Source organism: Carettochelys insculpta, chromosome 3 (assembly GCF_033958435.1).
Source record: "Carettochelys insculpta isolate YL-2023 chromosome 3, ASM3395843v1, whole genome shotgun sequence".
In the NCBI taxonomy this organism is placed as follows: domain Eukaryota; kingdom Metazoa; phylum Chordata; order Testudines; family Carettochelyidae; genus Carettochelys; species Carettochelys insculpta.
Genome location: NC_134139.1, coordinates 93919497 through 93942983, shown reverse-complemented (window position 1 = coordinate 93942983; position 23487 = coordinate 93919497). Strand labels below are relative to the sequence as shown.

At 43.8% G+C, this 23487-nt stretch overlaps 1 protein-coding gene across 2 annotated transcripts in view; it reads left to right on the top strand.

The window, feature by feature from the left end:
• The window catches only part of ESR1 (estrogen receptor 1), a 234988-nt gene that overhangs the window by 140372 nt on the left and 71129 nt on the right, over positions 1–23487 (top strand). For both annotated transcript variants that reach the window (XM_074990365.1, XM_074990366.1), the window contains exon 5: positions 21383–21718. In XM_074990365.1, the coding sequence (XP_074846466.1) occupies positions 21383–21718 (336 nt within the window). The remainder of the gene's footprint in view (positions 1–21382; positions 21719–23487) is intronic.

The following is a 23487-nucleotide window of genomic DNA, read 5'->3' as shown; positions in this document are numbered from 1 at the left end:
GGAGCTGCCACAAGCCCCACAGACACAGTGGTTGCAGGAAAGACCATGGGCCAGCAGCAGCTGGAAGCCCTGCTGGCTACCACCAGTGGAATTGGTGCCTTGCTGGCCACAGCATTGGTGACCTCCCAGAAGCTCCTGGCAAGGCTGCCCCCCTGGGAGCAAAAGGGGATGCCACAGACCTTGGGGTCTTCTGCCCCCCTGCAGGGAGCTCCACCAGCTCTGGAACTACCCCACTAGCACTGAGTAATGGGAGCAACTGGTCATGGGGAAGTGGGATGAGGACTGGTGGCTCCAGAATTTCCGGATGCGGCAGCAGACCTTCCCAGAGCAGTGCCAGTGGCTGCCCCTGGCAGAGGGGAGGACAATTCATAAACAGGAAGGGCTACCATTCCATGGCCCTGCAGGCCATGGTGGACAGCCGGGGCCAGTTCAAGGACATATATGTGGGCTGGCCTGGCTGCACCTATGATGCATGGGTGTTCCAGAACTTGGGCCTGTGCTGCTGGCTGGAGGCATGGACCTACATTCCCTAGAAGGAGATCCCACTCGGGGACACCACCGTGCCCCTCTGCCTGGTGGCCAACTTGACATAACTGCTCCAACCCTGGCTCATGCAGCCCTATATGGGCCACCCCACCCCACAGCCATGAGCGCTTCAATGGCCAGCTCAACCACGCCCATCAGGTGGTTGAGCACACCTTTGGCCACTTGAAGGGGCAGCGGCACTGTCTCCTTGCCCGCCTGGATGTGGGCATCCTCAGTGTTCCTCAGGGCATGGGTGCGTGCTGCACAATCCGCAATACCGTGGAGAGTAAGGGAGAGGCCTTCATGCAGGGGTGGGTGGTTGAGGCCAACACAGGCTACCCCCAGCCAGCCACCGCCCCTTGCCGTCAGGACGGGATGCACATCTGGGAGGCCCTGCGCTGGTACTTTGACCAGGGACCCCAGTGAGCATCGCCCCCGCTGCCCGTGGTGGGCCTCCCACACACCCCCCAACCTCCCGTACACACCCCCCCACCACCACCCAAGCACACAGCACAAAGGGGTTTTGGAAAAATAAACTGGCATATTGTTAACTACAAAAACTGTGTGGGTAATACTTCTTGTTAAATATAATAGAACATCCAACTATTTACAAGGGGGGAGGTAACTATTTACAGAGGGAGGGGGACCTACATGGTCTGCCCAGTGGGCCATCAGACTGTGGCAGGGTGGAGGGGCACGACCCCCACCGGCCCCAGGTCATATTACCCCCCTCACATCTGGGGTCCCTGGCGGGGCTGGGAGGCAGCAGGGAGTACAGGGAGGTAGGGCCGGGGATCAGCCTCAGGGCAGCCGTCTGGACCAGTGGGGTCCTCTTCCAGGAGGCTGGCAGGTGGGGCCACAGCAGGAGGGGTAGCCGGGGAGGCAGCAGAAGAGGGTAGCTGGGCAAGAAGCTCCCTGTAGATGGCCGCCACATCCCTGAAGGTGGTCAGGAACTCCCTACAGGCTGCCCAGTGCCAGGTGGCCTCCATCTCCTCAAAGTGGAGCTGGCACTCAGCCAGCTCCACCTAGTGCTGGATGGAGGTGGCGAGGTGGGGGTCCTCCACTGGCTACCTTTGGCTCTGCCATGACCAGGCCCATCCTGGTGCTGGTGATGGCTCTGGCTGATCACCGTCCCTTGCTTCTGGGAAGCTGTCTGGGACCATGGACAGGGCAAGGCTCTCCTGGCCCTTGGATGGTACAGCTGAGGAAACGGGGAAGAGAGGAACAGGCCATGAGTACTGACCCCTGCCCTGTGGTCCATGTCTCCTCAACCCCCCGTGGGCACTGGGCCCCTGTCCCACATCTGTGGGTGTGGTGGCCCTGGGGCCGGACCCTTTGTGTGGTCCGCCCTGACCCCCACGGGCAGGGCACAGCACTGTCCATGGGAGAGGGTGCCGATGGGCACTGGTGGCCATGCGGCCATCCCGGGGCCATGGTCCAGCTGGGCTCTGGTGGGCCAGGGTCTGCTAGGAGTGTGTGGGGGCTCCTGGTCATGCATGGTGCCCCTGCCCCCTGGTCAGGTGTGTGTGTTCTGTTGTGTACGTACCTGAGGGTCCACTGCTGGGGTTGGGGTATGGCCATCTGGCCGATGCCAGGCTGGAGATTCAGGAGAGGAGGTTGATGACCAGGTCCCTCTCCTCACTGGACCAGTACTTGGCTGAGGCTGGCTCCATCTCCAGTACTGGTGGGTGAGGCTGGCCGCTGATCCTGGCTCCTGCTCCTCTCATGGCTGGGGTTCCTTGGCTGAGGTCTTCAGGAGGGCAGGCGGGAACGAGGTGTCCCAGGGGCCCAGGATGGTCCTGAGCTCCCTGTAATTGGGGCACAAAGTGGGAGTGGCCTCCGACCAGCTGGCTGGGTCCCAAGCCCCGGCGTAACCCTGCTGCATCTCCTTAACCTTACTCCCGACTTGGTCAGGAGTGAGAGCAGGGTGACTCTGGGTACTCAGGCCCTTGGCCAGCTGGTCGAAGGCAGCCATGTTCCACCGCTTGCTCCCCATCACCTGGAGCACCTCCTCCTCCTGCCAGAGCCCCAGTGGGTCCTAGATCTCGTGCTTGCTCCAGGAAGGGGTATGCTTTTCCCCCCATTGGCTGGACCCTTGGGAGCCCTGGGCATGCTCAGAGGGGAGGCCCTGGGACTGCTAACCTGCCTGGTGCTGGCTATGGCTGTCTGGCAGCTGCTCAGGGTCGCACTGAGGCATGCAGGGGCAGCACATGCGATGGCTGCTGCCTGCTCACTCTCAGTTTCTGCAATGGAGTTTCCTGGTCCGTGTGGCTTTATGCACGGACCATAGAGCCCCACAGGGGCCAGGTATCATGTCTCCACCTAACAGCTGATTGCTGCCATGGCGGACCCCGTTCTTTTGAAAAAAAGGGGCCTGGAGCATCTATACACGTCCTTTCTCAAAAAACCACATTGAAAGAGCAGCCTCTTCGTATTTTCTGTTTGGAAGAGTGGTTTTGATTCCTACAGTGCCTAACATCATTTCATCTTCAAAAGAGCATGTGACATGTGTGGACATGCAGGGTGCTACTTCAAAGTGGGGCCTGCTCTTTCAAAAGAACCGGCTAGTGTAGATGCAGCTTTTGTGTCTAGACTTTAGGTCAGCTCTGACACACCATTACAGAAAAGCTCTTATTCCAGTGTACTGCTCGTATAAGAAACATTACAGTTCCTGGTCTAATGAGGTACTTACAGAAATTACAGGAAAGCTAAACAACCTTTCAAAGCAGTTACAGTTCCTACTTGATGGTAGTTAAGCACAGCAGGATAGTGGGAGGGGAATTAGACTTCAAGTTTCTGTACACCTCCTATAGACCGATGGCATTCAACAAATTGCAAATGCATTACATTAATTTTTATTTCAAACGTTGTGCTAATAGTTGAGAATTCTCATATTTTAACTCTTATTCCTTTTGCTAAGATGGAAAGTGATTTAAGACTGTAAGACACCAATGTAAAAAAATAAAGTCAGGCAACCGCACACCTAGTTTGCAAGCAACTGCATACTTGCTTTGCACACCCAGTTACTGTGCTTGCATGTGAAAACCGAGCACTTGTACCGGAGTATGGTACATCAGACACATAGTTGACCATTTGATTGGACAAATAACTAATTAGTATTGACAGTTGCAGTAACAGCATGTCCAAACTACAGAATTAGTGCACTGAAAAAGTGCTGATTTTATTATAGTAATTATTAGCAGTTTCCTGTTATACGTCTGTGTACTGCTGCATCACAGTATTCGCATTGCTAAAGGTAGTTATTACTGCCTAAAGAGTAGAATGTGGCTTCAGCTAGTGTAAATCCACTTAAGGGCTGCAGATGAATGCCTCAGTGACATTGAAAGCAAATGCCTTAGAAAAGTCCAGGTCTTAAATGGCATGAATTAAGGACAAATGTTGAGATTTCTCAGATTTAACAACCCCTTATCTCTACAGATATCCAGATGAGTGGACATTTGCTAAAAAATGAGGCAAGAGTGTTTGCTATGGCAGGTGTCTCGGTGGGCAGCATCAGAAATATGCAAAAGTCCTCTTTGTTAAATGTAACTTAGAGCACGTCTAATATGCAGTTTGAGGGTGTGATGCAGACATATTCAAGTTAATTTTGACTTTAGTTATATCAAAGCTAGTTTGAGTAATGGTAGGGGTGAAGCTGTGGCAGCATAGTCAATGGCCACTCATGAATCTGTGTTTCCCTGTTGTTACTGCTGCAGCTCTGCTGTTTTTGAGCTAACTAGATCAAAGCTAGGTAGATCTGTATATCCTCAGAGAGGGAGACAGATGGGACTTAACATGGCATACATGCAAAGAGGGCCCAGGATAAATAGGGATGGTGAAGACTTATTTATACTCTCTGACTTCTGATGATGTGGGAAGGATTCAGGAGAGCAGGGTGGTGGTGTTTAACCTGTATGCCTATAAACATGACCCTGAGACATTGTGACTACGGGAAACATCAATGAGACGCACAGTGTCATTGTGTTTATTTTTGCTTGTGAGGGTGGGGATTGTCAACCAGGGGGCTTTCTAATTTGCTGGTGGCAGCACAACCCTCTCTGTGCTAACTCAGCTCTATTTGCCAGTGATGTGGCATGAGACCAGTCTCTGCTCATTCTATATCCATGGTATATGGATGGGGCACAAGCAGCATAAACAACTTGAGGACCTCTATCTTATTTTAATTTTGGGGGACCCCTTTCCTCACCCTTGAAGCAAAGTCATGCCCGTACCTCCTTCCTTCACTGAGGCCCTGCCCCTACTCACTCCATCCTCTCTCCTTCTGTTGCTTGGACTTTCTCACCCTCACTCATTTTCACCAGGTAGGGGCATGAGGGTTGCGAAGCAGGAGGGATGAAAAGGCTCTGGCTGCAGTGGAGGCTGTGGGGTGGGGCCAAGACTGAGGGGTTTGGGATCAAGATGGGGGCTCTGGTCTGTGGCAGAATGTTGGGGATGTTGGTGTGTGTGTGTGTGTGTGTGTAGGGGGGAAGTAAGGCTCTGGGATGTGGCCAGAGAGGAGGGATTTGGTGTGCAGAAGGTTGTTCCAGGCTTGGGCAGAGATTGGAGCATGAGGGCTTGTGAGGCTGCAGACTTTGGATTCCCAAAGGAGGGAGTTTTGGTGTGGGAAGGGACTGGGATGGGCAAGGAGGTGGAGTGTGGGAAGGAACGGATCTGGCAATGGATGCAAGCTCTGGGTTTGGGCCGATGATGAAGGTCTTGTCTTGCGGGCTCTAGGCAGCACTTGTTGTGGCTTCTGAGAAGCATCAGTCAGGTCCCTGCAGCCCCTAGGGAATGGTGCAGCCAGTGAAACATCATATGCCTCCCTTGTTCCTGCAGGTTCCATCCCCACAGTTCTCAGCCAGTGAGAACTGCTGAGCCAGCATACAGAGCTTCCAGGCTGCCTATCTGCCTGGAGACCACGAAGACCTGATTTTTTTTCCAGGAGCTGTGCAGAACCAGGGCAGGTAAGCCTGCCTTAGCCTTGGGCCACAGACCTCTGAAGGCACCTGGGGGATGGGGAAGGGAGTGATCAGTAGGGCCCATGGGCCTCTTGGCATTTGCTTGCAGCCACCAGTTTGAGAAATGCTGACCTGCCACCTTAATTGTGCAGTTGAATATCAACATCAATCGCATAAACACATTGGTCATTGGGGAACCATCTTTGGTGAGCAATCAGTCATTGTCTCCACCGTGATAATTGTGTGCCAGCGTTTGTCTCTCTGCAAAGTCCATTCTTGTTCATTCTTGTCCACTCTTAAATGTTACCAATCCATCATCTCTTTGTCTGTCTGCCATCTCTTCTTTTTCTCTTCCTCTGTACTGTCCTTGGGACGATGATCTTGGATAGGCCAGATGATCTTGTTACGTGGCTGTACCACTTCAGCTCGAGCTTCTTCATGGTTGTCAGGAGGCTTCAAAGGACTGGGTGTATTGGGTGATGATGATGCAGAAATCTTCATTAGTGATTTGGTTAAAGTAGGAGATGCCCATGATTTTATAGAAGTAGCCTACTACCTGAATTTTCTGTTCAAGTTCTGCTGTAAGGCCCCATGTCTCACATGCATGCAGACAAATGGAGGTGACCAGTGCATGCAGCAGTTTCAGTTTGGATTCCAGGGATATTTTCTTTTTCTTCCAAACCGACTTTAGCTTTGCCCCTTCTGCTATTGCTCCTTCCAGATTTTCTGCCTTTGATCCTTCGTCCATGATGATGGACCCCCCTAACAGTGATATGCGAGCTGATTCCATCGTGTTTGTCTGTCATCAGCTTGGATTTCTCTGGACTGATTTCCAGGCCATGTTTCATGGAGATTTCATCCGTTCATTCCACAGGTCAGCAAGTTCATCTTTGCTACCCGGCAGGCTGTCAATGTCATCAGGAACTGAAGATTTGTGTTTATTCTCTCCCAGTGCTCACACCATGTGATCTTCTAGAACATCAGTCACTATGATATTTTCTTCTTGTGGATCACTTTTCTGGGATGGCTAACTAAGCTTGCGTTTTGGTAATTTTGACACTATTGCAGCTAGCCTTTCTTTGTTAGAATGGTGGTTAATGATGGTGTCCATGTGAAGGGCCACTCACTCATCTGCTAAATCTTGTTGCAGACCTTGGTGAATACATCTATTAATATTTCTCCTCCAAATTTCATCAGTTCAGCTGGGATGTTCTCAATAGCTGCAGTCTTTCCATTCTGCAGAAATTTCACAGCTGTCTCTACTTCCTCATCCACTATTGGAAACTTGTCACACTCTATTGAATATAGGTAATCTAGGATAGTAGGATCTCCTCTTCTCTGGTAGCGGTATTGATAGCGCAATAGTTTCTTCACTTGTTGATGATGTCCCTTTCTTTTGCAGGACTGTTCCCTTCTTTGTCTTGAATTGAGCTGGCTTTGTTCCCTCTTTCCAATGTCAAAGTTTTTACAGCCTGGAAGGCCCATTGGCTTTTTTTATTATTGATACACTAGTTTTAGAGTATTGTTTTTTTATTCATATCTTCTTGGCTAACTTCATTCCTTTCTTGATCTTTCTGCCAGTTTCTATGAATTTTTGAGTTCTATCAGTGCTATTCTTGTCTCTCTTGACTTTTCTTCTAAAGTCACACATTTGCAGTGACCCAAGGTCTTTGTTGTCTTACAGTGTTTCAATAGCTGACTGTATATTTGTTTCAAGATAGTCCTGAGTTCTAGATTTTTTTCAGTTAATTCCTAAAAACATTTCTCATTTAAAGTAACTGTTTACCCAACTGGGACTCCAGTATCATTCAAGCTTCATTTAATGGCATTTTGTAAAAGCAGTCTGTAATAAGTGAGTGTTTAGATTGTCTGAATTGCATCCAAAGGTAGTACGTTCATATCTATAAATCTTGAATTTGGAATATTTTCCACAGTTAGTGTCCCCCTGATTGCAATAATTTACAGAGTGAGAACAAAATGGAAAAAGAGAGCAACCCAATCTGCCAGGCCTCTAAATCTGTTTGGGAGGACCATCATGCTGAAACATAATAGGACATTTGGACCTAGAATACAGTCACAAATGGCGTTGGCAAATCTCCATCTTCTATAAACATAATTCCTAAAATAATGAAAATAGGTTTAAAAAACAGTACAATCCAGCCTTCTGCTCTTATGTAGGCCAGATAGCAGCCCTAGGAGCCATATATTTTTGTGGCATCCTGAGGGCCTGGTTTCACTTCACTTAATTAAAACTATTGATTAAAATTAGTGCATGATAGAGGGTTCCTGTATGTAAAGCAAAACAAAGGCACTGAAGTGGTTAGAGGTGCCAGTAAAGACCTTTGGGAAGAGTGAAACATATCTAGTTGCCATATACACCATATTTTGACCGTGCTGTGCTCAGATCATACCAAGTTTAGTGCCAACCATGCCACTTTTGGCTTGCCTATACTATTCCTGGGAAATCTCTCACCTGTGTACTACCACAGGTGTAGCTCCACCAGGGGAGGCAATGATAGAGGTTTTAGTGCAGACACAAAGCAGTTGGTCGAATCCCTCTTTCTTGTACTTTGTGTGGCAGGACACATTAGGGGGTATTGAGCCACGTCCTGCTGACGGCATTCTGTGTCCATCTCTAGCTCATTCCTTTTTTTCTGTCAAGGCCCTGTCTACACTCCTGTTTTCATTGCTGCTCAGTTAAATCACTTTTCATACTCTACCATATGTATACTTACACATTGCTGATCAAATCCATTTCCAAATGAATTAGAAGTATCATTAACTTCACTTTATGTATTTTTGGCAGCCGTGGGGTGAAGAAGCTTCCAGATTTTACTCTCAGTTTTGGCAAGGAGGTAAAAATCACATCTGCAAATCAATGTGGACTGTAGAGTGCCTTGAATAACCCGACCCTTGCCCCCCCCAATATTATCTGCATTGTGATGAGAATTTTAGTATCCAGTCATGGTCTGTAAGAAAAATAATTGAACCAAGTGCATTTTTGGGAAGGAACATCTGATTTTTAATAGCTGTACCATTTTTTTCATCGTGTAAGTGGGCTGAATTGCACCTACAGTCTGTGTAGTCAGTGCCACTCATCCACTACACTGCTAGTTTCCATTTCCTCTTCATCCTTCAAATGTAAAGCACAGCAGTCCATGAATAGACCCTGTCATTTCCATATTTCAGTGCAAAGAATTGGAGAAAATCACAAATGATGATATTATAATAATGTATCTTGCATGTACTTTATTCTCTTATGTTTCTCCCAATTCATACTAATATTCACTCATGCAAATTAGAATTATTAAGATGACAGTTTAATAGGTACCTTTGGTACATTGGACAGTTATTTACTTAGTCACTGTATTTATCCTCAGATAATGTGCAACTTTTCTCTAGGACAGGTTGATTATTTCTAGAACAGTTAGAACGTGCCTATTTCTTTAGAACTGGCCTCTTTAGATATTGAGTCCCTAAGAGGACTGGAAGGCTGAGCACCGTCCAGTGTAATATTGAAAAACTGCATCCACTGTTATGCTCTCAAGAAGAAGCTCAAGCAGCGGGACATTCCCTCCTTCCCTTTGTATTCTTACCTGTCAGAATGACACAGATTAACTTGATGGAAGTAACCACTGTTCTCTCACAAATTAATGTGTTTTAAGGTTTTGGATAGTTTGGCTATTTCAGAAGTACAGTAGCAATTCAACTTTGTATTTCCTATTTCTATGAAGTATAATGACTCATTATTTCATTAAAGTTTGTTTGTCTTGCCTATATTGGATGACAGCTTTATGTGCTACTAGGCCAAAAAGCATGGGCTCTCTATTAAGCAGTTCAGCTTCCTCCTCTTCCTCTTTAAAGTCATCTGCAAAATAACTGATGTTTTCTTAGATTTCTCTCCAATACCCTCTTATCAGTTTTTACAGTTTTCTCTTAACTTCTCTCTGTGTTCTTCTATTGGACATTTTTTATCTGCTATGGGAGGGTTAGCTCAGTGGTTTGAGCATTGGCCTGTTAAATCCAGAATTGTAAGCCCAGTCCTTGAGGGGGCCATTGAGGTATGTGGGGCAAATAGGTTTGAAAAAAGCAAAAAGAAAGAGAGGATGGTGCTTGGCCCTGTCAAGAGGGGTGGAGACTGGACTCAATGACCTCCTGAGGTCCCTTCCACTTGTATGAGATGGGTTTCTTATGTTATTCTTTTCACTTGTTTCTCCCTGTTTTTACTTTGTTCTGAAATCTTCCTTCTTTTCATTGGATGTTTCTATTGTGACTTAGATAAATTGAAAGACTGGGCTGCGAGAAATCTGATGAGGTTCAATAAGGATAAGTGCAGAGTCCTGCACTTGGGCCGGAAGAATCCCAAGCATTGTTACAGGCTGGGGTCCGACTGGCTCGTTAGTAGTTCTGCAAAAAAGGACCTGGGAGTTGTAGTGTACGGAAAGCTGGACATGAGTCAACAGTGTGCCATTGTAGCCAAGAAGGCTAATGGCATGTTAGGTTGTATCAAGAGGAGCGTTGCCAGTAGATCCAGAGAAGTGATTATTTCTCTTTATTTGGCTTTGGTGAGGCCCCATCTGGAGTACTGTGTCCAGTCTGGGCCCCCAGTTGTAGGAAGGATGTGGACACACTGGAGACGGTCCGGCGAAGGGCAACCAAAATAATTAAGGGGCTGGAGCATATGACTTATGAAGAAAGGTTGAAGGAATTGGGACTGTTTCATCTGCAGAAGAGAATTCTGAGGGGGGACTTGATAACAGCCTTCAACTAACTGAAGGGAGGTTGCAAAGAGGCTGGAGAGAGGCTGTTCACAGTGGTCACAGATGGCAGAACACAGAACAATGGTCTCAAGCTGTGGTTGGGAAGGTCAAGGTTGAACACTAGGAAAAACTTTTTCACTAGGAGGGTGGTGAAGCATTGGAATGGAGTGGAGTCTCCATCCCTGGAGGTGTTTAAGTCTCGCTTTGACAAAGCTCTGGCTGGGCTGATCTGATGGGTTTGGTCCTGCTTACAGCAGGGGGTTGGACTCGATGGCTTTTTCAGGGCTGTTCCACCTTTATTGTTCTATGATTCTATGATTGTTTAATGTGGTCTTTAAATCCCCGCTTAGTTAGATTAGCATCCTGTAAAGAATCTCACATTTAGAAGGAACTAAAAAAATCATATGGCTTATGGTTATTTGGTTATTAACCAAATTTAAAAGTGCAGGAGAGAGGTCCTTCAGAATCAGAGAATGCACCATTATTAATAAACCTTTGTGGTTGAAGCTAAATAGGAGAACTGCAATATACACAATGGGTACAGGAAGGGTCTTACAATTGTGAGCATGGCCTAAAAATGGGTATATTTCATAGAGCTGGTACCAGATTTAGGGAGAAGGAAAGGAGAGAGACACATCTGATAAGTGTTGTTCCAGTCTATTTATGGAAAAATTACTATCCTTGCCCTCCCAAAATAGAGTGGGTTCTCACTAATTTCCTATAGAACAAGTGATACTCTGATCTCAGTGGTTCAGGAGCCAAATTACAGATCAACATTATTCAACAGAGCCACAATAGTGTGAATCCATTGTTTCATTGACTGGTTTTGCTCATGTATATACATTTTCACAGCAAAATGACTGACCAAGTATTATTTTGGCAACTACAGTTGGTTAATAATATTGTAAAAGCATGCTGCATGTATTGACAGAAGATTCCATGAGGTTTTGTTATTGAGGTACTGGTTGAACCTCTTTAGTACAGCACCCTCGGAACCTGACCAGTGCAGAACAAGAGAATTTGCCGAACCACAGGAGGTCAATATTGTCGAGCAGTTTTACCAATACTTCCTTGCCATACTGGGCTCTTAGAAGACATTTAGGGGTAAATTACAGCTAAATAACAGCACAGAACACTGAAAGCCAGGACTGGTGGCTGTGAACAAACTTTATGGGACCATTGGAAGCTTGACCACACCCATGAAAATTGGTCATCCAGCTAACTAAAATCATGCTGGATTATGGCTGAGAGAGTTCAGGACAAGAGAGGTTCAATCAGTATACAGCAGAGTAGGTCATTGTAGTAAAACACTGCAGTGCCATACGAATTCCACTGATAAAACGATTGATAGCTTAAAACCATATATCTGATCAACTCTCATAAGATAAACCAACTGTATAATTGAAAATGGAATAAAGTGACAAAAAATTGCAGTCTATGTACCTGGAAGCCAAAATTAGTGGAAAAAATTTCTGGTTCAGGAAAGCTAAAGCCCAAAGCTATGCAGCAAGTGTCTTGATGGCAGCTTCTTTCCCATCTTAAAATCTGCCTTTTTTTTCTGGCAAATCAGCTGAAGTTCTGTATGCAATAGCACTGACATATTAAAAACAAACACTCTGGTCCTTGGAGATAAGCTGCTACCTACAATCCAGTTGCCTAGTAACAGGACTCTAACCCTTCTGCCCTGTTAGTTATTTGCTCTCTTAGCTTGATAGAAGTATCAAGTTTCCAGAACTATTGGCTTCCTTGCCTTGAAATTTTTTGAATTGTTGCCTATGTCTGTTGTCTGTAAGGGTTTCAGTCTAATAAGTAGTAATTATAGGACCCTGATATTGAGAGACAGTGGGATGCTTAGATGTAGCTTTACTCTAGAGTGTTTAAAGGTCAGAGGACGAAGAGGGCAGACAGATAGAAAGGGCTGTTTTTTTCGAAGCAATTATGTTAGGTCACTATGGCCATGTCTACACTAGCCCCAAACTTCGAAATGGCCACGCAAATGGCCATTCTGAAGTTTACTAATGAAGCGCTGAAATACATATTCAGCGCTTCATTAGCATGCGGGCGGCCGCAGCACTTCGAAAGTGACGCGGCTCGCCGCCATGCAGCTCGTCCCGATGGGGCTCCTTTCCGAAAGGACCCCGCCTACTTCGAAGTCCTCTTATTCCTATGAGCAGATGGGAATAAGGGGACTTCGAAGTAGGCGGGGTCCTTTCGAAAAGGAGCCCTGTCGGGACGAGCCACGTGGTGGCGAGCAGCGTCAATTTCGAAGTGCTGCGGCCACCAGCAAGCTAATGAAGCGCTGAATATGTATTTCAGCGCTTTATTAGTAAACTTCAGAATGGCCATTTAAATGGCCATTTTGAAGTTTGGGGCTAGTGTAGACACAGCCTATGTCAACAAATCAATGCTATAAATCTTAATATTTTGTTAAGGAAGTTGCATTCTACCTGAGGGAGCAGGGTTTTAAGGATAATGTGAGATGATTTTTCTTCCAAATCCTCTGGTTATATTTACCATTAAATTCATAGCCTGCAACTACCCAAGGAAGTAGGGAATTTGAGGTAAAGCTAGAATATGTTTTCCTTGGGACTACACAGAATTCCCGTACCAGATTAGTCAATATCATTTGCAGAATTAAACAAGAGAGCTAGAAAGCAATCTTTCATTTCTGTGAGAAAAAAACATTTTTTTTTGCCATGGAATCCAGATTTTTAAAAATACATATGCCAAAGTATATGAACTTCATAAGCAAAATGCCTCTGTCAGGGCTGCATCCACAAATCACCACAGCTTGTTTGCCTGCATGTACTCAGAAAGTGGCTCAACTTTGTGGGTCAAAAGTTTTAGTTTGAAAGGCATCTAACATTGATTTAATATGCAAGATACTCATTCTTACCTGCATGGCTTAATGGTTAGGGCACAGCAATGTGTCAGGTGACCTAGGTTCTGCTTTCAGTTCTGCTAGTTATTTTACTGAGTGCCTTTGGATGAGAAATTTAACCATATTGTATCCCAGCTCCCTAGTTTGCAGGAGCTTTGGGAGCTTAACTCACGTATGCTGCTTTGAGATGCTCAGTTGAAAAGGGTGATAGTAAACTAAATTATTGTCATAATACAAGTGCATATTGGCTGTGTCTACACATGCCCCCTCCTTGGGGGGGGCGTGCAAGCAAGCAGTGCTGGATCAAAAATCAAAATCTGGTTTCTAGTGTTATATGGAGTATGTTGGCATACATTAGCACAAATAGTAACACTGGCTGAACATACTTTGTGAGTGATAAAATAATAGAAAAAACACTATGGCTGCATCTACATGTATTTCCTAAAACCAAACAGGAAGAAGGAGCTTTCAAAGTCAGGGGATCCTTTCGAAAGGCCCCCATCTACACTGACGGCATGCATTCCGAAAGCATCAATTATGAATCACACACGGCCACCGTTGTGCTAATGAGGGGCTGCATATTCATGTCAGAGCCACATTAGCATCTTCTGAACTGCCTCATTAACGTGTCCCCTCTGAAAGGAGTGGGCATGTGTAGACACAGGATAGTGTTGTTTCCCATTATTTCATCTCACACAGAAGCTACGTCTACACGTGAAGCCTACATCGAAGTAGCTTATTTCGATGTAGCGACATCGAAATAGGCTATTTCGATGAATAATGTCTACACGTCCTCCAGGGCTGGCAACGTCGACGTTCAACATCGACGTTGCGCAGCACCACATCGAAATAGGCGCTGCAAGGGAACGTCTACACGCCAAAGTAGCACACATTGAAATAAGGGAGCCAGGAACAGCTGCAGACAGGGTCACAGGGCGGACTCAACAGCAAGCCGCTCCCTTAAAGGGCCCCTCCCAGACACAGTTGCACTAAACAACACAAGATCCACAGAGCCGACAACTGGTTGCAGACCCTGTGCATGCAGCATGGATCCCCAGCTGCAGCAGCAGCAGCCAGAAGCCCTGGGCTAAGGGCTGCTGCACATGGTGACCATAGAGCCCCGCAGGGGCTGGAGAGAGAGCGTCTCTCAACCCCTCAGCTGATGGCCACCATGGCAGACCCCGCTATTTCGATGTTGCGGGACGCGGATTGTCTACACATGCCCTACTTCGACGTTCAACTTCGAAGTAGGGCGCTATTCCCATCCCCTGATGGGGTTAGCGGCTTCGACGTCTCGCCGCCTAACGTCGATGTTAACATCGAAATAGCGCCCAACACGTGTAGCCGTGACAGGCGCTATTTCGAAGTTAGTGCCACTACTTTGAAGTAGCGTGCACGTGTAGACACGGCTAGAGTATGTACAGCCAATGTTACTATTTATGCTAATATATGCCAACAGAATGCGTATAACACTAGAAACCAGATTTTGATTTTTGATCCAGCAGTGCTTGCTTAAAAAAAAGAAAACAAATAAAAAAACAGAATAATTAGTGTTTTTATAGTGGTACTCAGACTGAGAATTGTGAGCTGCAAGTAGCTCTTTGTAACATGATATGAAAACATTGGTTAATAATTATATTACACAATCAGAATGCTTTTACTATGTTATTAACCAATTATAACTGGTAAAATGATATCTGATCAGTCATTTTGCTATGAGAATTTATACATGTACACATATCCTACTGTGACTCTTTTGAATGATGTGGATCTGTAATTTGCCTCCTGCACAGCTGAAGTCTAAGTATCCTCATTAATAAGAGTACAGAGCACATTCCAGTAAAACTAGATTATTTTTTAAAAAGTTAAATTAATTCTTATTTTTCCCAGGCTGTGTTTCAAAGTTGAAATGCACATTTCCTTATGGTATGGAGTCAGAAATCCCCTTTAGCAGTGCACCATCTTTGGGCCAAGATCTCCTGTCTGACCTGATGTTAAGGGTATGCATTTGCTGCTCAGCTGAATACCAAAGATTGAAGTAATTCATATAGATTTGCACATACATTGACTGAGATCCACAAACAAAAAGTTGTCACTGAAAATGAATGGCTAGGTTGGGGTCAAGGTGGATGGTGGGGATGAATTTTCAGGTGACTTCTTGAAGAAAGGTGGTGATATGGCCTGCATGGCGATGTTAATCAGTGCTCTGGAGCATTCTCACAAACCACAAGGAGTTGGAGTAGGTCATGGGATTATTTTTTGTTTTGTTTTAATGGTTCACCTCAAGAAGAATGCCACTGCTGTAATGTGTGGACACTTCAGTAATATTTTCAGTCTTGTCCAGTAGTGACTCGGGGCCCAACTTGGTAGTAAGGTAAGATCTGGACTGCTGTAGTTCCTGCCTTTTGAATGCAATGTAAAACTAAGAAGTTGACCACTGGGTGGGACTGGATGCAGCCTTTACTTACCAGACCACATCTAGAAGCCTGGTTGTGGCTGGAACCAGTGCCTGAAGAATCCAGTGGTGTTTTGGAGTTTACAAAACACGCAGAACTTTCACCAGACTTTCTTCCGGTTTCATGAAATATTTTCTTTCTTAATTCAAACCATTGTTTTAAAAGAAAAAATTAATTTAAAAAAGGACCATGGTTTTAGTACTGCTCTGCTAAGAAAACAAATACTTTTTTGATAGACCTTTTTGCCAAAGCTTCGAGGACTACGGAAGAAATAAAATAGCAACATATAAATCATTCCAGCCTTCGTGTTTTTTTACACAGTGAAACTATTTGGACTTCAAAGATATTGAAAAAGTACAGTGTGGGGTCAAGTCTGTGCAAAATTAATTTTCCTGCTGTCTCAGAGATGTTTGTTTTAGGAATCAGTGTCTGTGCATTGCTTTTTCCACCCTTCTTTTTCTTGCAGAAATCCAAGTTACAATTTGATAAGCTGAAGGAAATGTGGAGGCCTTCAAATTTCTCTTAGTTCAAGATCATGAATAACAGAATAGCCATCTCATTTCTCCATCTAGGGGATAAGTAAAGAGTTAATAGTAGAAACTTCTGTAAAACTCTGATGAGCAGTAATTCTTATACAGATTTAAGGGACTTTTGGAATGTGATCTGAATGGTTTGAGTGTCTGATGTGAGACATGAGGAATGCATTTAAATTTTCAGATTCAATCTCTGAGGCTACAAATTAGAACCTAGGTTATTAAGATGTTTCTTTTGAAGTAAAATATAAAGCTTTGGCTTCCACAAAGGTATATTGGATCCATTCTCTTGCATCAAACAGCTGACTTCTGAAAAAACCCTCTTTCCTCATTTTAAAATAAAGTTAGTGGGAAAATCTCAAAAATCAATCCAATAGACACATTTTAAATGTGAGTTATTTGTATGAGTACGAGTAGCCAGTTCTGCCACAGATCAGTGACAACATATGGTACATAAACTACCTGGCAGACATATTCCGCCTGTGCCCATCACTTCTCTGTCTGACTTCAAAACAGAGACAGCCTAATATGGAGCTACTGAGCAGACAGATTATATAAATTTGGTTAAAATATTTGCTTAGATTAAACTTCTTGTTTTCAAACTGTGATGCTGGCTCAGGTTTCTTTTCATGGAGGTGCAGATGTGCTCAGGGGAAATGTAAAAAGGAATATATTTTTTCTTAAACAGATTATTTTCACTTACAACGTAGCAGAAGTGGACCTGTTTAATTAAGCAGATCATCAGTGATGAATATTCAGTTGCTAATTCAGCCTTTGTTGATAAGTGTCCAAAAGAAGAGTGCCAGCAAGAAAATGAAATCAACAGGTTACTCTGTATTCTTCTTCTGAAGTGGACCATTTAGAAAAGTTTCCCACTGAAACATTTTATCTCACAGATGTCAGAGGAACCACAACTATTTTGTTAGTATATGAAGAGGAAAAATTCTGGATTAGGACACAATTAATCTAAATGCTAATCTAAGTGGTGTAATTTCCAATCTAAAAGATAATATTCTCTATATGAACTTTATTTTCCTGATTTCTAATAAAGTATCCATTTCATTTGTCTCTTGTCACATAATTTAACCAAAATAAGATCAACTAACAGATGTTAAGTAAAAACAATATGCTTCATCTAGAAAATAGCATATCACCAGTACCGTATATCCCCTCTTTTACCATCAGAGTCATGTGAAAACAGTTGGTCCTTACAACATGCACTTCAGAGTGACAAACTGTCTTATTTTGAACCAATGCAGAAGTGAAATCCAGAGTAGTAGGTATCTTATTAACAACCACCGCACATGCAAATCAAGGCAATATTAGGAATAACACTAAACCCGATTTGATCTGAAAGATCCAGGTGAAACAGAGAGATAGGTCGTCCATCAGGTAGATGTGATCCAATCCACATAAGACTTTGAAGATCAGTTTCAATATTTTAAATTGCATTCATAGGCAATGAGATGATTGTATGATTGTTATGTTTGTGACTCTACCATGTTGTGTGTACAAGTTGAATATTGCACTAGTCATCCCTAGAAAGACATTTTTAGTTTAGTTCTGGTTGAACTGATGAAGATCTACAAAGACTCTTCTGAAGTATGGATAGAAAGCAACAAGTTTAGCAGACTCACTAAGTCATCTGTTCCTTCTAGCTCCATCCTACAATGCAGTGCCTTATCTTTAGAAATTACTTCAAAAGTTCTGTTCCTAGCAATAACCATGGGTGCTATTGGAAGGTGCTTCAGGAATGAAGTGTATATATTGTGGCAGGGCCAATCTCATTCCTGGGCCCCAGGTCCTCTGTTCAGTCCACTGGCCCCACCATACAAACCCTGTTACCCTTGCTGGGGCAGAGGGCAGTCTGGGGGGAACATGGTCCCCACCCACTCATTCCAGGTTCTGGCCCAGGGACCCTGGATGGCCACTACCAGTGATGGCTGACTCCCTTCACCCTTGCCCCTGCAGCTCAACTCCCTGGGCCACTTCCCCAGACAATTGCCCCGGTACCTTCTTCCCCTAGTGGTAGCCATGGCAGCAAGTTCCCTCCTTTGTTTGGCTCCCTCAGCTGACTAGTTCCCCACAGTCTCTAGTTGAGCTTCAGGTCCCCTGGACTGGGGCAGTCCAACCCCCCCGGATTGCTGAGGCTCCTCTCCTCTTTTGTGGTCTTTGGTGTCCCTCCAGATCTCCTTCCCTCTCCTCACTCACCTTCCAAGCTCTCCTTAACCAGGAGGATCAGCTTTGCAGCTTGTTAGGTTTCAGGAAGAAACATCTTGAGAACATAGACAAAATTTTTGGAAAATAAGTTTTTAGGAAACTTTTAGAATATGGATGTATAGCTCCTGAGTCAGACTTTAAACCTGAACTATGGAAGAGTGTATTGTGTTTTTAAAGAGTATCATTACCTGGTGTTGGTTTACACCATATCAATACTGTGCTCTAAAAGTAAGTGAATGTTCTCTAATAATCTTTCCTGTAAAGAGCTAAGTGACTTTATCATTTAATTGGATGGCGCTGAGACATTGTTCCCCAAGAACAAAGCTTTCCTATGACCTCTCAGTGCCAATTCATATGTGGTCTTCATTTTCAACCTCTAATAACACCAAACTCGTTATTCTGTGAAACAGGAAGCTGGGATCAGAGATCTGGGAAGAAGAAATAAAGGAATAAACAAAGCATATAAGAGAGACTTTTTCACACACAATAGTTTGTCATGCTTGCTAATGACAAATGGTCATTTTTATAGATTTTTTTTGGAGGGCATTTAGAATACACAAAATGAGCATTTTCTTAGGCTAGGTCTATACTACTATGGAAGATTGAACCTGAGCTGGTCGATCTTCCAGGGTTTTGTTTCACACATATATGAAACACCATTTTCTGGGGTCAAAGTCAACCCTGGAACTGCTTGCGATCAGCCAGGATTAAGGAAGGTTGATGACAGAAACACTCCCGTCAACCTTCATCTGTATAGACAGACATCGAAGTCGACTGCTGATAAGTCAATTTTAGCTACACAATTGGTGTAGCTAAAATTGCACGTTGGCAGTCAAAATCTATGTCTAGTATAGACGTAGCCGTAATGCCTTTAGAATGAATTTGCATGTCTGGCTGGCTATTGATTATATTACATACATCACTATTAATTCATCACAGCAAGTAGGTAAATGTTAACAATTTTCAAACACATATACATTTTATATTCCCATGAAACAGATTTTTTTTAAAAGTAGAGCTGTGTTGAATCAACAGTTTTATAATCCAGGATGTGGTGAATTTATGCGCTCAACTATATGTGAACCACATGGTTCTTTTCACACAGTTGTGCATACTGATTTCATTGGCAAATTGTAATTCTCAAAAATCATAGTCACATAAACCATACAACAAAAAATAGCAGTTAAGATTTCTTATTCAGTAGTCTCCAGTAATCTGCTTGGGAGACTTGGTACAGGATTAAGTTTTGCCAAAAGGTCTTTTTGTTCCTGCTGTTAGGAATCTTTTGTGGTAGGAAAAATATCAATAAATTTGTGAAAAATGGGAACAGCAAATCTTTTAAGGCACTTGGCTTAGAAAAAATATTTGTTTAACTAATGGGCAAAATAGTAAAAGGTCAGGTGGTGGGTTTGAGAGCTTCAATGAACCATATGTATGTGGAAAAATGAATTTAATATAGTTAGGGGAACTACAATATATTAATAGATTGGAATAAACATTCTGAACTCTTCACCCTAGTTTAGTGAAATGTCATTATCTGCAGGAAGATCACAGATTCTCAGCCTGGAGTTCATGAACAAGTCTCAAGGAGAACTTTATGGAAAATTTTGTAAACCATTTATGTTGATCTTTGCTTATGTAAAGAGAGCACTATGTCTGGAGGGAGACTGGTCGGGGTGCCAAATTTGGGGCCCATGTAATGTTTAAATCATGCCCGTAAGACTTACTGAAGATTTAACATCTTTGAGAGGGCTTGAGACTGTTTATTTTTCCACAGGTGTCCAAGATGACACCTCCACTCCACCTAATCAGCATGATATCTATTGGACACTTTCTTGTGGTTCTTCTAAATTACTCTTCTTGTCATCAGCTACCCATGCTACCTCCTTAATTTCTTATCTGAGCTCCAACTTTTCTCTGTATTGATGGAACCACTGAGGTTCCTTCATAATACTTTCCTTGTGACATTTTCCACAAAAGGAGATTTTGTTCTATGGTTAGGGCTTCTGTTGCTGCAACTGCTGTGGCTACTATTACTATAGCAGGTTTCTGAAACAAGGATCATGGCCTCATTGTGATATGGATAACACAAGTAATAAAGACTGTTCCTGGCCCCAAAAATCTTACCATTTAGATGTATCTTCTGTGTGTCTCTTCACTTAGTAAGAAGGTTGCTGCATTACCCTGTTTACTTTATCACTTCATGTTTATCCTTATTTTTCTGAACAACATATGACGGGAAAACTTTGAGTGGTTCTTCCCCACTAATGAAGAACAAGTCCTGCTTTAGTACTGGATTAAGCTATAATTAAAATAGTTAGTGTATCGGAGCCTTGGAAGGCTTCTAGTGTTAGCACCACAGGATTCATGAGCAGGTTTGGGGTCCCCCATCTGGGATCAAATTGACCTGCTTTGTGAGAAGAAGACTCTGAAACATGGGTGATGACTTGTATGCCAGAAGCTAAGGTACGCTTTGGCAGTTTGTTTTTGTTTTGTTTTTATTTGGGGAGGTTTTTTTAACAAGACTGGAGCATCAAATCATGGTTTCCACAATGTGGTGTTTGGTCTTTCCCAAAGCCAAATCCATTTAAAAATTACAAATCACTTATGCTAAAGAGTCTCGGGGGCAGTCATGTTAGTCTGTAGCTTCACAAAAACCAAGCAGTCCTGTAGTACCTTAGAGACTAACAAATTTATTAGGTCATGAGTTTTTATGGGTAAAACCCATTTTTTCTCTAATCATCTGAAGAAGTGGGTCTTACCCACAAAAGCTCATGACCTAATAAATGTGTTAGTCTCTAAGACGCTAGAGGGCTGCTTGTTATTTGTTACGCTAACGAGACACTCAATGGTGAACTTTACAAATATTGGTAATGTTCACCCTGTGTAATAGCTTTAAGTTCTATGTTTATGGTTGATTCTTGGGAAAACAAACACAGGATTGCTGCATGACTTTTCACCAACATTCGCTGATTGGTTGAAATTATAAATGTGATTAGTTGTACAGGTTTAAAGAAAGGAAGCTAATTGCATTGGTATGTTTCTGCAGGGATCCGAAAAGACCGGAGAGGTGGGCGTATGCTGAAACACAAACGTCAAAGAGAGGAGCAAGATGCCAGGAATGGAGGAAATGCATCAACTGAGATGAGAACCCACACCCTCTGGACAAGTCCTCTTGTGATTAAGCATAGCAAGAAAAACAGTCCGGCCTTGGCTCTGACAGCAGATCAGATGGTCAGTGCCTTACTGGAAGCTGAGCCACCCATAGTCTATTCTGAATATGATCCTAACAGACCTTTCAGTGAATCCTCCATGATGACCCTGTTGACTAACCTTGCAGACAGAGAACTGGTGCACATGATCAACTGGGCCAAAAGAGTCCCAGGTAAGAAAACAGATCATTTTAAGACTGATTAACTGGAAATATATATATAACAATATAACATTTCAAAAAAGAACCTTTCTTCTCCCTCTCCCTGCTCCAAGTGTGCGGATTTTACTCATTATCCTTATCTGTAAAATGAAATACGTGTTAGAATGTATATCTTAGGGAAAATCTGGTTCAAAAATCCTTCATTATATCATATAATACCTTGTCTGGAAGATACACTGGATACACCAAGAGTAACTGGCACCAGGTTATACTCTTTCATTGGAAGGTTAGTGAATCCAGCTCTGCCTTGATCTTTCACAAACACAAGTTAAAGCTGTATCAAAGATGTGCAGTGGCCTGTGCGATATCAGCTTGTTTTTTCGGGTTTACTTCTTACCAAACAGGCGTCCAGATCATAAAATGCTATGAAATTTGGCATTGCTTGGCACCTTGGATGACAGTCCAGAGAAGCATTCTGGTTATGTTTGCTGGCCTTTGACATAATCTTCCCACATTGCATTTTCCATTCCCCTCCCATGCTAAGCGAACACCCTTTTTTTCCCACTGAAAGGAAGGAAAGGTAGGGCATCCACAGAGATGGCAAGAAAGTTTACCTAAATGTCTTTCTTCTGTAGCTGAGTTCTCAACTGGCCATCCACTGAGTATTCCCCCTCCTGTGATTGCATCTGATCCCTGATAATGATACAGGGACATTGCATGTGTTCTCAAAGTTAAAAGAAAGAAGATAGAAAAGTCTAGGAAAAAAGATTTTTCACTTTTTTTGAAAATAATGCAGAGAAGATAGGAAGTTTTTTCAGAAAAGAGACTTGCTAAGGGGAGAGGCTTTTTGGTACACTATAAGGCTTCTGTGCAGCGACTATGTTCTCAGCCGGCCATTCGCTGGGTGTCCCCTCTCCCATCATTGCAATGTGATCTCTGAAAACAATACAGGGGCCTAGACTCTATTCTCATAGTTAGAAGAAAGAGGATAGAAAAGCCTAAGAAAAAATAAATGTTGACTTTCCCCTTCACTACGGCGATATTTCCAACACAGGCGATGGCAGTGAAATATCGTACACTGAACTTATAACAGAAAGAAACAGGAATCTACCCCGCCCTGGTGTTCCTGAGTGGGTCAAAGCATGAAGACATATTGGAGATGTTAACAAAAAGATTTTATAACCAAACTATCAAACCAGCAAGCTCCTGAAAATATTTGTGGCGGGGTGTGTGGGGGTGCTGTGGTTGGCAGCTGCAAAGCTGCTTGGAAAGCTGAAGTGGTCACCCTGGCTATCTTAGCCGCTGGGGAGACTTCCTCCCAGTGGCAGCAAGCTCCCAAGTATCGTAGCCACCACGGGAGACTTCCCCCTGGTGGCTTGTACCTTGTTGATCCAGATCTCGCTTATACCAGGATCCAGGGTCTGAGGTCTGGATCAATTCTAACTTCACATTAGCCTATCTTATCTGAATTGGTCCAATAATGTCCGTGATGTTCCTAAATTACTGTTTCCTTATGTGATAGCATAATCTCTGTGCTCCCCAAAAGCAATCTCTAGTGTCAAAGTGTAACACAATGGCCAGCTGAGGTCACAAAAAAAAAGTCTCAGGTGACAATGCAGCTCAGAACTGGCTAGATATACTACAGATCACTTTTTGCCTCCTTTTAAAATCCTGTCCAGACTACTGGTGCAGATAAGATATTAGTCCAGATGGGCAAAGTCTGCTCTGGGACAGCAAAGCCTGGCACTCCCTCCTCTAATCACTGCACTGTATAAAGGTTT